Source organism: Bos mutus, chromosome 7 (assembly GCF_027580195.1).
Source record: "Bos mutus isolate GX-2022 chromosome 7, NWIPB_WYAK_1.1, whole genome shotgun sequence".
NCBI lineage: Eukaryota > Metazoa > Chordata > Mammalia > Artiodactyla > Bovidae > Bos > Bos mutus.
Genome location: NC_091623.1, coordinates 41,428,989 through 41,443,254, shown reverse-complemented (window position 1 = coordinate 41,443,254; position 14,266 = coordinate 41,428,989). Strand labels below are relative to the sequence as shown.

Sequence of the window (14,266 nt, the reverse complement as noted above, 5' to 3'; positions counted from 1 at the left end):
GGTTCTGACCTCTTAATTCAGTATCAACAACAACAACAAAATACAAAAAAATGCTCAGAATAAGTTTGCAGTCCTAAAGTATGATCTCTAGTCTGGAGTATTAAAAAGGCCAGATGAGCTTTCTTAAGTGAGTTTATGCAACTCACTTCTACTTCTCAATTTTGCAGGAATAGCGAACCTAAGAGATTGGAATTTCCTCACTATCATCTCTTTCAGCACTAATCTCTTAGTTTGAGATCAAACACACTTCAAGGATAAAATATAAGTCAGGTTAGAAAAATCTCCAAATACAGTCACAGTCAAAAAGCACATAATCTGTTAACAACAGGTAAAAGTCACATGTGAAGACAATGACTAAGAAAACTTCTGCTAAGGTTAGGGATTTAACAACTCACCACCCAGACGGAAGGTCCCAAGTTCTAATAGAGCAATCCATTGAAGCACTTATTAACCAACGACCATCAGGGCTGAAAGTCTTTAAATTGAAAGAAAAACATAAATATTATAGCTGTGTACACATGTATGGATGTGTCTATGTATATTTGTATCTGTATATTTAACAAAGAATGTAAGAAATGAAAAGATAATGCACACTTCATTAAAAAATGTTTGATGCATAAAATGTAGACCACCTCATCTTATATAAAAGAAAATACCATTTCTTATATACCCCTGAGGATACTGCTAAGGATTAGGCTTTTACATGAATTATAAAACTTTTAAAAATGAATAGTAGTACATAATTTTTACTCCGTAATCTATTTATAGACAATTAACAAATGTTTGACTACTGTTTTTAACATAAATCTGTGCTGACAACATTCAATTAGAAATATTTTATTAGCCTAATTTCATTTATAAAGTATCAATGAAGCTTTGAACAAAGCTACATTTCCAAGAAGAGTCTATTCCAAAATGATTTTAAAGAATGCAAATTCTCTTAATGTAGAGAAGTTACTGAAGTTGTTCTTGTAGATTCAGCTAAAAATCTTTTCTTCCTTAATGATGTTTTAAATATAATTTAAAACCACAATAATATTTTCAAAATAAAATGTAAACAATCAACTACTCATGACACCATAAAGAAGTTGTATCTTCTCTACAAGATAGAAATGGAAGAATACCATGAGGTTAAACCAGGTCAAATGTGAAGAAAGATGGAAAAGGAAAACTTTTAAGTTCATATTGAAGTAACTGTTCATCCAAGAGACTAAACACACCACAGGGATTATGACCATTGCTTTTTGGATTATGACCATTCATATTAGCAAATGATAACTGGAATAAGTGAACTCCAACGTGGTCACCGGGCTGCAATGATACTATGGAAACTTAAACCTGAAAGTATAGAGAACTCAATTTACAGAAGGATAGTGTAGATAATGAGGAATGGGAAAATGACTCTGACAGCTAAAGTCATGTTATAAAGGCTCACAGATTTAATTGAAGAGGAGTAATTTATTCTTGACTAGGAGAAACTCCACACATAACTCAAAAGGAAAGAAACAGGAAGAACAAGTTGGCTCTGACAGATGTTTTCAAAAATGAAACTTCATTCAAATTACTTCACTCCCACCCTCACTGCTATAGTTGCTGTCACAACAAATTCTGCTGATGAGTAGTTATGCCAATTTCTTATCTACAGAACAAAGTAATTTCCTGGCCATTTCACCCCTATTTTTAAGGAAATGGGTACACATTGTAAATTCAGATTTTTGGTGTGAGAACTGATAAGTGAATACAGCTTGTGGGGGTGCCACTAAAGGGCTAGAAATTTGTTTTATTTCTGTTTCAAGTAAATCAAGATACCTGCAACTGATGTAAAGTCTTCAACATACACTGCTTATACTGAGTACTTCTTACCATATTTCCCACCATAAGAACATAACAGTAAGATAAAATACATATTCACTAATTAAACTCTTTTGAAATTAAGATAAACATTAGAAATAACACTAAACTAGAATAAACCAAGTATTAGATATGCCAGGTCTCCTACTATTAATTCATTATGCATGCAGAAAACAAAAATGAGTTCTCTCAGCTTAGTTTAATACTAAGTCAAAAATGATACCTATGTTTCAATGAATCATTCTGGCCTTGTTTAGAGTTAAAGAGAAAAAATGAACTCTTGGATATATATTTTAATGTAATGGCATTATCCTCCTGAGAAATATTAAAACTTCTTTTCATTCTAAATTTTCCTTAAAAAAAACCTGCTTTGAAAATCAGTCTCCAAATTATTTACTTTGAACATCTCATATGATGAGTTTAATGCCATTAAAAGATAGCAGTTTCAATTATTAGGACATTTTTAACCTAAATAGAAATAGAAATTAATCAAGTTTTGTTTTAACATCTAAAGTCTGTTTTACCATGTCATTTATTTGGCCTTGGTGTCCAGAAAACTCTCTGACAATCTTCCTAGTTTCTATGTCCAAAACACTAATGGAGAAGTCGTCCAAGGCAAGTCCCAGAATGCCACTAGCAAGACAAACGCATTAGTTTTAACAAACGAACAAAAACAACCTCTTGAAACTAAAATCTCACAGTCAAGTTTTGTTAATCAAGTATACCTTTGGGGTAAGTTAAACAAAATGTTCTTTCATATGAAAAGTTTGGTTTTTGTTAAATTATATACAGCTGACCACTTTACAAGAGGGTTAGGGCACTAACCCTCTACAGTCAAAAGTCTGCATATAATTTTACAGTTGGCCCTCCCCGTCCACGGCTCTGCATCTGTGGATTCAACCAACAATGGATTATGTACTGCTATCCTGAAGTATTTAGTGAAAAAAAGCTGTGCGTAAGTGGACCCGCACAGTCCAAACTTGTGATGTTCAAGAGACTACTGTACCTTACTTAAATTAAGAACTTTTTCTAAAAACATCAAGAAGAAAATCCATCATCATTAGAAGAAAAACTTTACCTGTCTCTATGTAGCAGCATCAAATTTGGAGATGAATCGAGGCTCACAGAATGAATTAAAACTTTGTTTTTAAAGTTCCAGAACTTGAGTACTCCTTCACTACCAGCTGTAATTGTCAACTGGTTTAATCCATCCACTGCAACACCTCTAACAGATCCTTTATGGGCTTTAAAGCATATGTTAAAAGAAAAAAGAAATAAGAATTGCAATGGCCTCTCCAAACACTACACAAAGAGTGATTACTTTATTTGAATATCTAAGTTCCCACTATTCAACTTCCCTAAAATCTTTAATGTGGATTTTAGGAACAGAGGGAAAATTATTCTACTACATGAGTAATAACAAAATCTACCATCAGGTTGATGCCATGGAAGGTTTCAAAAAATAGTTAAGATACTCTGTTTAATACAAGGAGAAGGAACCAAACACTTTAATTTCTATAATAGCCACTTTCCCTTAATACAACTATGATTTCATTCTCTTTGAGTATTTCAATGAGGTGTTCTGCCACATAGGGTTGACGATAACCCATATGCAACTTTAGCGAAATGCCTGGAACTCAAGAATTTAATAAATGCCAGTGACAGTTATTAGCCTTTTATCTATCTATAATACTTTTTTAAAAAAATAAGAAAAAGAAAAAAAAGGCTGATACCTTGATCCCTGCCGAAACTCCCCCGGTGTATACCAGACTGCATGTTATACACATCAACAGCTCCCGATGAGAGACCAATCACAGCAAAGTTTCCACAGGAAGTTATATCTACTGCCTTAGGAAAAACAAAATTAACACAAAAGACACAGAAAGTAACTAATATTTTTCTTGTACTTTACGTTTTCCAAAGTATTTATCAATTGTCTCATTTTTTAAAAAAGATAGTAAATGCATTACTTCATTAATTTTCTTAAACATAATTATTTTGGGGTGTATTAAAAATATCTGCTTGATTCTGCCTCCCTTCTCTAAGTATCGAGAAATCCATACTTCCAAGATGGCAAAATATAACCAAAATTAACTTCATTGAAATTTAAATGACATATCAACTGGTATTTGATTTTTATTTTATTCACAACAGTGCTAAAGTCAAAGCATTCCATTGCCTGATTTCTTACTACCTTACTTTACTTTTGTAATTGCTTCTATAGCAGATACAAAAGTGAAACCATATTAGTTTCAGTTCAAGGGAAAAGTCCCCAGTATTTTAATTACAACTTCGTTTTTTTTAAGGAAGGAAATATACAAGGTAACTAGAGAAGGAAATGGCAATCCACTCCAGTCTTCTTGCCTGGAACACTCCATGGATGGGGAGCCTGGTGGGCTTCAGTCCACAGGGTCGCAAAGAGCTGGACACAACTGAGCACACAGAACACACAAGATAACACGTGGAAAACATCCAGTTTATCAAGTGTCTGTAAAACAAACTCCTATTTAACACTTAGAGAAGCAATGTTATACTAAAAAGATGCCTTTTCTTTCTGTTAAACACATGAGACTGGCTACATGGGGGTCACGGCCAGAGAAAGCCTTCCCTACCACTGTGTGTTAGTCAGATGCCACCCACCTGGGAGTCCATTCAAAGACTGCTGGCTTATGCCGAAAGAAAGAGATGACTTCTAAGACCCAAAAGAGAATGCTTACTACAGGATATCTGTTCCAAACAGTAAGACTGATACACCACTGAGTCAAGATATATTTACATAGCATCCGCATTTAACTGTGTTCAACTTATATATATTTTTCTAGATAATTATAGCGTATTTCTTAGAAAATGTTTTTATATAAGAAATTATGGACTAAAAGCTTAAAAAAGTATTCTGTCTTCCTAAACAGAAAACTAACATAATTTTACCTATTTTGAATAACTCAGAAATTTATGCTGCGTTGTACAGTTATGCTCTTAGGAACTAATGAAGATACTAGGCTATATTGCTGAGATTGTTTAGTCGCTATGTCGTGTCTCTTTGCGACCCCACAGACAGCAGTCCACCAGGTTCCTCAGTCCATGCGATTCTCCAGGCAAGAACACTGGGATGGGTTGCCATTTCCTTCTCCAGGGGATCTTCTTGACCCAGAGACTGAATTCACGTCTCTTGCATCAGGCAGGCGGATTCTTTACCCTTCAGTCACAGCCTGTAAGTAATGACGGTCCTGAAGGCACTATTATACCCTAGTCCCCCATATCCAGAGAATACGTGACAAGACCCTCAGTGGATGCCTTTAATGGCGGGCAGCACCAAGTCCTACACGTACAGGCTTCTCCCTATACTAATGGGCAAGCAGTGTATACAGCACGGACATGTTAGATAAAAAGATGATATTAGACTGGGACAGTGCTATTCAGATGGCATACAATTTAAAATTTATACATTGTGTACTTCTGGAATTTTCTATTCAGAATTTTCAGACTGAAGTTGAATAACTGAAACCATGGATGGGGGTACTGCTGTACTTTTTGGAACCTGAGTTTATTTTAATAGGCTTTATTGTTGTTAACAGGATGGCTTCTAACCTATTTTTTTAAGACAGCAAAACAAAGGAAAAATGAATAAGGTGAGGGTTACCTGTGAGTGAAAAACTGTACTCTGTGCACTGGCTGTCTAATAAACACTGGTTTATTGCATACTGGTTACTGCCTCTGCTCCAGACAGCTAACTCTGCCAGACAAATGACGCAGCACCAGCTAAGTATCACTGTGCTTGTGTCTGTGAATATATATTGTGTGTACACACACACACACAACGTCCTGTGGGTGATCACTATAGGCTAAGAGTTAAAAATACAGGTTCTAGAAGGAGTGGTCTGAGGTTCAAATCCCAGTTTACCACTCGGTACTAGTTTTACTAATCTTGGGCATATTACTCATTATATTAAGCCTCAGCCTCCGTTTTACTATCTATAAAAAGAGGCTAACAATATTCCACATCATAGGACTGTTGTGAGAATAAGATAAAATAGCATGTGCCAGGCAGAGAGCCTGGAACAAAGTAAGCACACAAAAAATGTTAGCTGTAACTGTTATTTACACTACTATTATTTTAATAGCTACTCAACTGTTCAGGTAAACTTGAGAAGTTTAAGATAGAATCTCTATGGCTTAGAAATCAAAGTTTAAGAGTGGAGTTTTGTACTATGGAGAACAGAGCATACACACTGACCAAAAAAACCCGTACAAAATAGGATCAAAGTAATTATATTTCCATACACTAGCAAAAACAATCCAAAATGAAATTAAGAAATCTATTTACAGTAGCATTGAAAAGAATAAAATACTAGGAAAAGTTTAACCAAAAACGTAGGAGACTGGTACACTGACAACTATAAAACATTGGTAATAGAAATTAAAAATCTAATTAAATGCAAAGCCATCTCATGTTTATGGATCAGAAGTAATATTAAGATGGTAATACTCCTCAAATTGAGGTGTATAATCAATAAGATCTCTATCAAAATCCCAGCTGCTTTCTTTGCAAAAACTGACAAGCTGATCATACTGAAATTCAATAGACCAGAATAGCCAAAACAATCTTGAAGAACAAAAAATTGGAAGATTCAATTATCCTGATTTTAAAAAACTTTACTACAGAGTGACCATACTCAAGACAGTGTCATACCGGCATAAAAAAGACAAAGACTCACTCAACAGAACAATCGAAGAGACCTGTGAATAGAAAAAAGCCCTCATGCATGTCAAACAATTTTTGGCAAAGGTACCAAGACCATTCAATGGGGAAAGAATAGTGTTTTGGGCAAATAACACTGACATAACTAGACATCCAAAGGCAAAAGCATGAACTTGGACCCCTATATGATATCGTACACAAAAATTAACCTTAGAAGGGTTACAGATCTAAATTTAAGAGCTAAAATTATGAAACGCTCAGAAGAAATTACAAAAGTAAATCTTCATGACCTTGGGTAAGGCAATGTTTTTCAAAAAACCACAAAAATGGCTAGACTTCAAAATTAAAACCCCTTTATGCTGAAATGACGCCAACAAGAAAAGGAAATGAGAGCCCACAGAACGTGTGTGCTTAGTCGCTCAGTCGTGTCCGACTCTTTTTGCGACCCTCTGGGCTGTAGTCTGCCAGGCTTCTCTGTCCATGGGATTTTCCAGGCAAGAATACTGGAGTGGGTTGCCATTTCCTTCTCCAGGGGATCTTTCTAACCCAAGGTTCGAACCCACATCTCCTCCATCCCCTGCACTTCAGGTGGATTCTCTACCCACTGAGCATCAGCCCACAGAACAGGAAAAACTATTTGCAAATCGTATATCTGATAAGGGACCTGTATCCCAAATATATAAGGAGCTATTACAATTCAAGAGTAAAAAAATAAATAACTCCATTAGACAATGGGCAAGTAACATGAACAGACATTTCTCCGAAGACATAGAAGTGGCCAGTAAGCCACTGTAAGAGAAAAGACTCTGATGCTGGGAAAGACTGAGGGCAGGAGGAGAAAGGGGTGATAGAGGATGAGACAGGTGGATGGCATCACCAACTCAATGCATATGAAAAGATGCTCAACACTGTTAAATCACTGGGAAAATATGAAACAGAAGCCACAGTGATAAACTACTTTATACCTACTAGGACAACTCCAGAATCACTGCAGATGGTGACTGCAGCCATGAAATTAAGAAGCTTGCTCCTTCCTAGATAGCATATTAAAAAGCAGAGACATCACTTTGCCAAAAAAGGTCTGTATAGTCAAAACTATGGTTTTCCAGTAGTCATGTATGGATGTGAGAGTGGGACCATAAAGAAAGCTGAGCACTGAAGAACTGACGCTTTTGAACTGCGGTGTTGAAGACTCCTGAGAGTTCCCTGAACTGCAAAGAGATACAACCAGTCCATCCTAAAGGAAATCAGTCCTGAATATTCACTGGAAGGACTGATGCCAAAACTGAAGCTCCAATAACTTTTGCCCCCGGATGTAAAGAGCTGACTCATTGGAAAAGACCCTGATGCTGGGAAAGATGGAAGGCAGGAGGAGAAGGGGACGACCGAGGATGAGATGGTTGGATGGCATCACCAACTTGATGGACATGAGTTTGAGTAAACTCCGGGAAATGGTGATGAACAGGGGAAGCCTGGCGTGCTGCAGTCCATGGGGTTGCAAAGAGATGGACACAACTTACATGACTGAACAACAAGGACAGCAATAATCAAAAGGAACAAAACTCTTATACATTGCTGGTGGGAATATAAAATTGTGCAGCCACTTTGGAAAACAGGTTGTCAGTTCCTTAAAAACATTAAACAGAGTTACATTATGTTAGGTGATCTAACAAGGTACAAATACAGAGAGAACAAAAACATATGTCCACACAAAAGCTTGTACAGCATTATTTATAATACCCCCAAACTAGAAACAATACAAATGTCTATCAACTATCAATGGCTAAACAAAATGTGGTTTTATCTACAGAATAAAATAGTATTCATAAAAGGAATAAAGTACTGATACATCCTACAACATGGATGAACCTTAAAACATGCTAAGTGAGGAAGACAGTCACGGAGGCCATATATTATGATTCTATCCGTGTGAAATGCCCAGAATAGGTATTGAAGTTGCCTGGGTTGGGGAGATGGGGGAAAAGTGAGAGAATGAGGATTATTGTTAGTGGGTATAGGGTTTCTTTTTTAGTGATGAGAATGTTTTAAAATTAGACTGATTAGATTTTGGTGATAATAGCAAAATTCTATGAATACACTAAAACCCACTAAAGTATACATTTTAAATGAATGAATTTCAAGGTAAGTAATTTTATATCAGTAAAATTTATTTTGAAAAAGCAGAGGCAACAATTCTGCAAACCAAATTTGACATCATTTCTATATAGCTTAAAATCTGAACTCAATAGAAGACTTACATTATTATCAAAAGAAAACAAAATAAAATGTTAATAGAGTAAGAAGTTATAAGTTAACAGTGGCATTTAGAAAATTATATTTAAAAAAGGCTTAGACAGTACTCAGTCAGACAAATAAATAACTTCTACATCTTTAACTCAACTAAAGATTTACCTGAATCTTACTCCTACATTGAAAGAGAAAAGGAAGGAAGAAACCTTAAGATTCACATTCATTGAATATAACACTATATACTCAACATAATTCAGGTAAGAAAGTATACTGATAAATGCTGAAACCCACCTCAAAGAGTATTCTAAGTAATCCTATATTAAACAGAAAATTTAAATGACCAATATACTACATCTAGTCTAGCAAAGCTTAACTTAAATCTATAGTAAGTTAAAACCTTAAAGATTTTAAAATTTTAAAATAAGTTTTAAATAAAATACATTTATTTTAAAATAAATAAAATATAAGTTAAAACCTTAAAAGATTTTAATAAAATCATAATAAATTTTTATTGAAATTCTAATAATTTTAAATCTTAAAATCTATAATAAATTTATATATATATATAATCTCATATATAATTTCCAGCTTCTCTCCAAGCTGGAAAACTTTAACACTATTAGGGAATAATTTCAAAATGTTAAACTATGTTCTTCGTTCTTTCAACGAATATTGCCAGTAACAAAACTGAGTTTAATAAGACAACCACAGGACAGTTCTATAGGAGGAAGCGCCCTCGCAAACACGTCACTCACTGTCGCAGTTGTGCTGTCTGTCTTCAGCCCTGCTGGCCTGAGAAAGTGAGCACCTATGGTAGATCTCTGGTAGTTCCAGGTGGAGCAGGAGAGCTTACCCTGATGGCAAGCAACGATACCATCCCAGTCACTTTCACGAGCTTCCTCTAAAACATAATTTAAATCGCTCATTCACTCACCTATTTAATAAGTATTTAATACTCTATGTTATAATTTACCATTAAGACACAGTATGGTAAACAGGTAATTCCTGCTAACAATGAGTTTCCAATCGAACAAGAAATTCTGATTAGAAGACATTACAGTAAGATTAAGTATCTTTTTAAGAGTATTCAGGAGGAGTTTACTAAGAGATCTGGGGAGAGTAATAAATGGCTCCTTGAAAGAAGTAAAACAGGTAGAAATTAATGGATTGGGGGTGTGGATTGAGACACACACAGACGGGCCCAAGCGTAACTCGAACAAAATTAGGCACAGAAAGTAAATGCAGTATTTTCCTGAGGGGTGGGAGAAGGGCAAAGCCACTGGTCCACATTACCAACAGTCTTAAAAGCCATGTTAAGAAGAGCAGATTCCATCCAAAAAGGTAATTAAGGGGTAATTAAGATTTTTGAGCATATGACAGGAGGTACTTAAAGTAAAAAAAAAAAAAATATTACTCAGGTTGCTATAAATGGAAATGGTGATAAACAATTATTTCTATGACAGTTTTCACTCAACAGTCTTCTCATCTATCTACATTTTTCTTAAAATTGTTTCTTGGAATGATGCACTGCTCCAACAACACAGTTCACTAAGACCGCCGTGTGTTCATATCTTAATTAAGTTAGCCAAAGCTCCATATTATCAGTTCTCACCTTCTACATTAGTGACTTTCTTATACCAGGCTTATGAGAGAATAAATTAGAAGACTTACAAAATAGAATAGCAAATATGTTTATTATAGTTTAGGGAGAACAAAGCCTAGAATTAATAGATAACAAGTTCCGATTATAAGTCAGTCATTTTTGGTCTTCACACAAGACTTGCATGCATTTGGGATGCATCCTGGATTCTTACTATTGTTTGCCAAAACATTTATTAAAATGGAAGAAATAAAGAAATATATTCAAGTGACCCTCCAGATGCTTATTAGTATTTGTAAAAACATTTACTAAAATGGAGAAAATAAGAAACACACAGAAGGAAATAAATGACAGGGCAGAACTCGAAACACAACACGAAGCTTCTTACCAGCTGCGAACTCTGTGACGGGTGGGAGTCTCACAGACATGGTGTTCTGAAGTCCTTTACGTTTGACTCTCTTTTTATTTATTAATCCTGGGGTTAGGTGAGAGGGGAATATAGCTATGAATGTATGATGAAAATGTATATAAGAGAAAAGCTAATTCGTTGAACTTTTTATGTAAAGTTCAAGATATTCCCATTTAAAAATCTTTAATATAAAGATTATGTTATTACCACTATCTTAGTGGTATTGAAAATTGCATTATAATATAAATGAAGAGACTGCACTTACAATATTAGCAAAAAAAATAGCAAATTATATTAAAATATATAAAATACCACTGAATAATCTTAAATATGCAGGACCAATAAGAGAAAAACTAAAAACCTTCATTGAGGAACATTAAAGACAACTCGAATGGGGATATATCATATTCCTAGATGAGACAATTCTTAAAGATTATCAAATCTCTCCAATTTGATTCTAAGAATTATAATTGTGGATGTTGATTTAAAATTGATTCTGAAATTCATCTGGAAGTATATACATGTATGAATAGCCAGGATATTAACTTCCAAAGAAGTTTAATTATAAATAAGCCTGAATATTGTTGTTTAACAAACAAAATCTTTCATATGATAAAAACCATGGGCATGAATAGAGAATTAAAAAATCTCTTCTGGCAAAAAGATGGGACTCTTCTTACTTGGATGCTTCCTGTAAGCTCCTTTCCATCTTTAAATTCTGCATTCCACAGATGACACCACACTTATGGCAGAAAGTGAAGAAGAATTAAAGAACCTCTTGATGAAAGTCAAAGAGGAGAGTGAAAAGTTGGCTTAAAGCTCAACATTCAGAAAACTAAGATCATGGCAGGTGGTCCCATCACTTCATGGCAAATAGATGAGAAAACAGTGGAAAAAGTGGAGGACTTTATTTTGGGGGGCTCCAAAATCACTGAAGATGGTGACTGCAGCCATGAAATTAAAAGACGCTTATTCCTTGGAAGCAAAGTTATGACCAACCTAGACAGCATATTAAAAAGCAAGAGACATTATTTTGCCAACAAAGGTCCGTCTAGTCAAGGCTATGGTTTTTCTAGTGCTCATGTATGGATGTGAGAGTTGGACTATAAAGAAAGCTGAGTGCCAAAGAACTGATGCTTTTGAACTGTGGTGTTGGAGAAGACTCTTGAGAGTCCCTTGGACTGCAAGGAGATCCAACCGGTCCATCCTAAAGGAGATCAGTCCTGAGTGTTCATTGGAAGGACTGATGTTAAAGCTAAAACTCCAATACTTTGGCCACCTGATGAGAAGAACTGACTGGAAAAGACCCTAATGCTGGGAAAGACTGAAGGTGGGAGAAAAAGGGGACAACAGAGGATGAGATGGTTGGATGGCATCACTAACTCAATGGACATGGGTTTGGGTGGACTGCGGGAGTTGGTGATGGACAGGGAGGCCTGGCGTGCTGCCATCCGTGGGGTCGCAGAGTCAGACACGACTGAGCAACTGAACTGAACTGAGCAGATGGCTCCAGTTGCATTATCAATGTCTTTTGAGTGGTAGCATTATGTTTTCCCCACCTAAGATACCTAACTCTTCAATCTTACAGTAGCACCTGAACCACTTCTACAGCAATACTGAGTTACAAATCTTATTACTGCTCTTTCATATAAGGGAATTTCATTTTATCCTAAAAAAGAGGAAATTTAATAATGAAACCTCCTTTGGTTATCTCCCAGACTCTTTGAGATGAATTTTTTTATGACCAGTAGCTTTTTTTCCATTTTGCAAAGACCTACCATGTCCCAAGCTCTTGTTAAATTTTTCGTGTACCGTGGAAAATGACTGAAGTGTTCCATCCTGACCTGTTGATATACACAGAAAATGTCTAATCAAGCTTCATCAAAACAATGGACCATTTGAATCATGACGCTTATAAAATTATATTCTATAAAAAGCATGAAGTTAGCTGGCAGCACTTTAAAAGGAAGCTGATTGTAACTACCTCATTCATAATATTCAACTGCCCATGGAATGCCATTTTGTAAAAACAAAGGATAAAATGAGGTGCTAATAAATTCCAGCAGATTATCTGGATAGGCAAGGGCCACATTTCTGGAATTCGTCCATTCTGACTCCAACGATTACTAAATAGAATGATGTTCCAAATAAAAGTAATATCAGCTAGTGTTTCCTGAAGTATTCAAAAACAATCACCTCATTTTACCCAGATTTTCCAGTCAAAGGGAATCTGAATCTAAAAATGTATAAATACCAAACCTAATAGATATCAAACACTTTGTTTTCATTACTTGCTGAATTAAACTAATAGCACAAAGCAGAAACTCACTTGCACTAAGAATTTGTTGTCCATTTTGTCCATAATATCTTATTCTGGTAAGAGGAGCACTATGTCCCATTCTGAATCTCAGAAGCCGGCCTTCACCTGCGGGACCATCAAATATCCATATCTGCCAAGAAATGAATAAAAGTAAAGCTCTCCCACAAGTGATCTGCAAGCAGTCAAACTATCTTCTACATAAATCTACTGGCATTGGGTAATGCCTGCAGACCACTGATCCTGGAGTACAGGTTAGGGAAAAGATAAGCTGTCTAAATTTCTCCAACTCCAATAATCTTGCCTGGAAAATCCCATGGACATAGCCTGGCGAGTGACAGTTCACAGGGTCACAAAGAGTTGAACACGACTGAGCAACTGAGCACAGCACAACTTTCTCACTTCATGAAATTCAGGCAATCTGCTATGCCTTTTATTTCATCTGTATCAATGTCTTATCCCGTATTCCTTTCACCTGCTAGGTTTCACGCTGATACATTAAAGCAGGCTTGTAATAACCCAAAGGAAGGTGTAATAACCACAGTACCCTGAGAGCGTTGTCAGCACCGTTTGTGACCAGAAGCGGCTCTCTGTGGAGAAATGTCAGTCCGGCAATCGCTGTAGAATGTGCATTTCTCATTTGATTGATTAACTTTTTGTCTTCTAGATCCCAGAGTCCAATATGGCCACATGGGCTTCCAGCTGCCATTACTGGGTGACCATCTGTTGTTAGATAGAATACACTAAGAAAAACATGCACCATCAAACAACTAAACTTAACAATGCTTCTCTCCACTCTTTTAATCCATAAATATAAATTTAAAATAAAAGACTATAGACCAATAATCTACCAATATTCCTTTGGCTCTTTATATTCCAGTATTTCATTCATTTGTTAGATTAAATTATAAACAAATATTAAGAAAATTTCTATGAACTTCAAAGTAATACACCTGAAGTTTTCTTAATTTTCATCCATAAACAAGTTGAGAGTTACCTGTGCGAAATGAAATCGAAGTAATAGGTCCCCAGTCTTGACGAAACTTCATTAACGTTTCATCAAATTTAATGTTGTGAATGATAACCTGACCCGACATAAGACCAACAGCCACAACATCCACAGCTGGTGCCTGAAAATTA

At 35.6% G+C, this 14,266-nt stretch overlaps 1 protein-coding gene across 1 annotated transcript in view; it reads right to left on the bottom strand.

Moving 5' to 3' along the window:
- WDR36 (WD repeat domain 36) overlaps window positions 1–14,266 on the bottom strand; it is a 44,306-nt gene that overhangs the window by 16,974 nt on the left and 13,066 nt on the right. The window contains exons 7-16 of the mRNA XM_005886946.3: window positions 14,124–14,256; window positions 13,674–13,849; window positions 13,139–13,259; window positions 12,588–12,653; window positions 10,789–10,875; window positions 9,556–9,701; window positions 3,585–3,699; window positions 2,930–3,095; window positions 2,376–2,484; window positions 396–475 (exon numbers count right to left, since the gene is read on the bottom strand). Of these exons, the coding sequence (XP_005887008.2) occupies window positions 396–475; window positions 2,376–2,484; window positions 2,930–3,095; window positions 3,585–3,699; window positions 9,556–9,701; window positions 10,789–10,875; window positions 12,588–12,653; window positions 13,139–13,259; window positions 13,674–13,849; window positions 14,124–14,256 (1,199 nt within the window). The remainder of the gene's footprint in view (window positions 1–395; window positions 476–2,375; window positions 2,485–2,929; window positions 3,096–3,584; window positions 3,700–9,555; window positions 9,702–10,788; window positions 10,876–12,587; window positions 12,654–13,138; window positions 13,260–13,673; window positions 13,850–14,123; window positions 14,257–14,266) is intronic.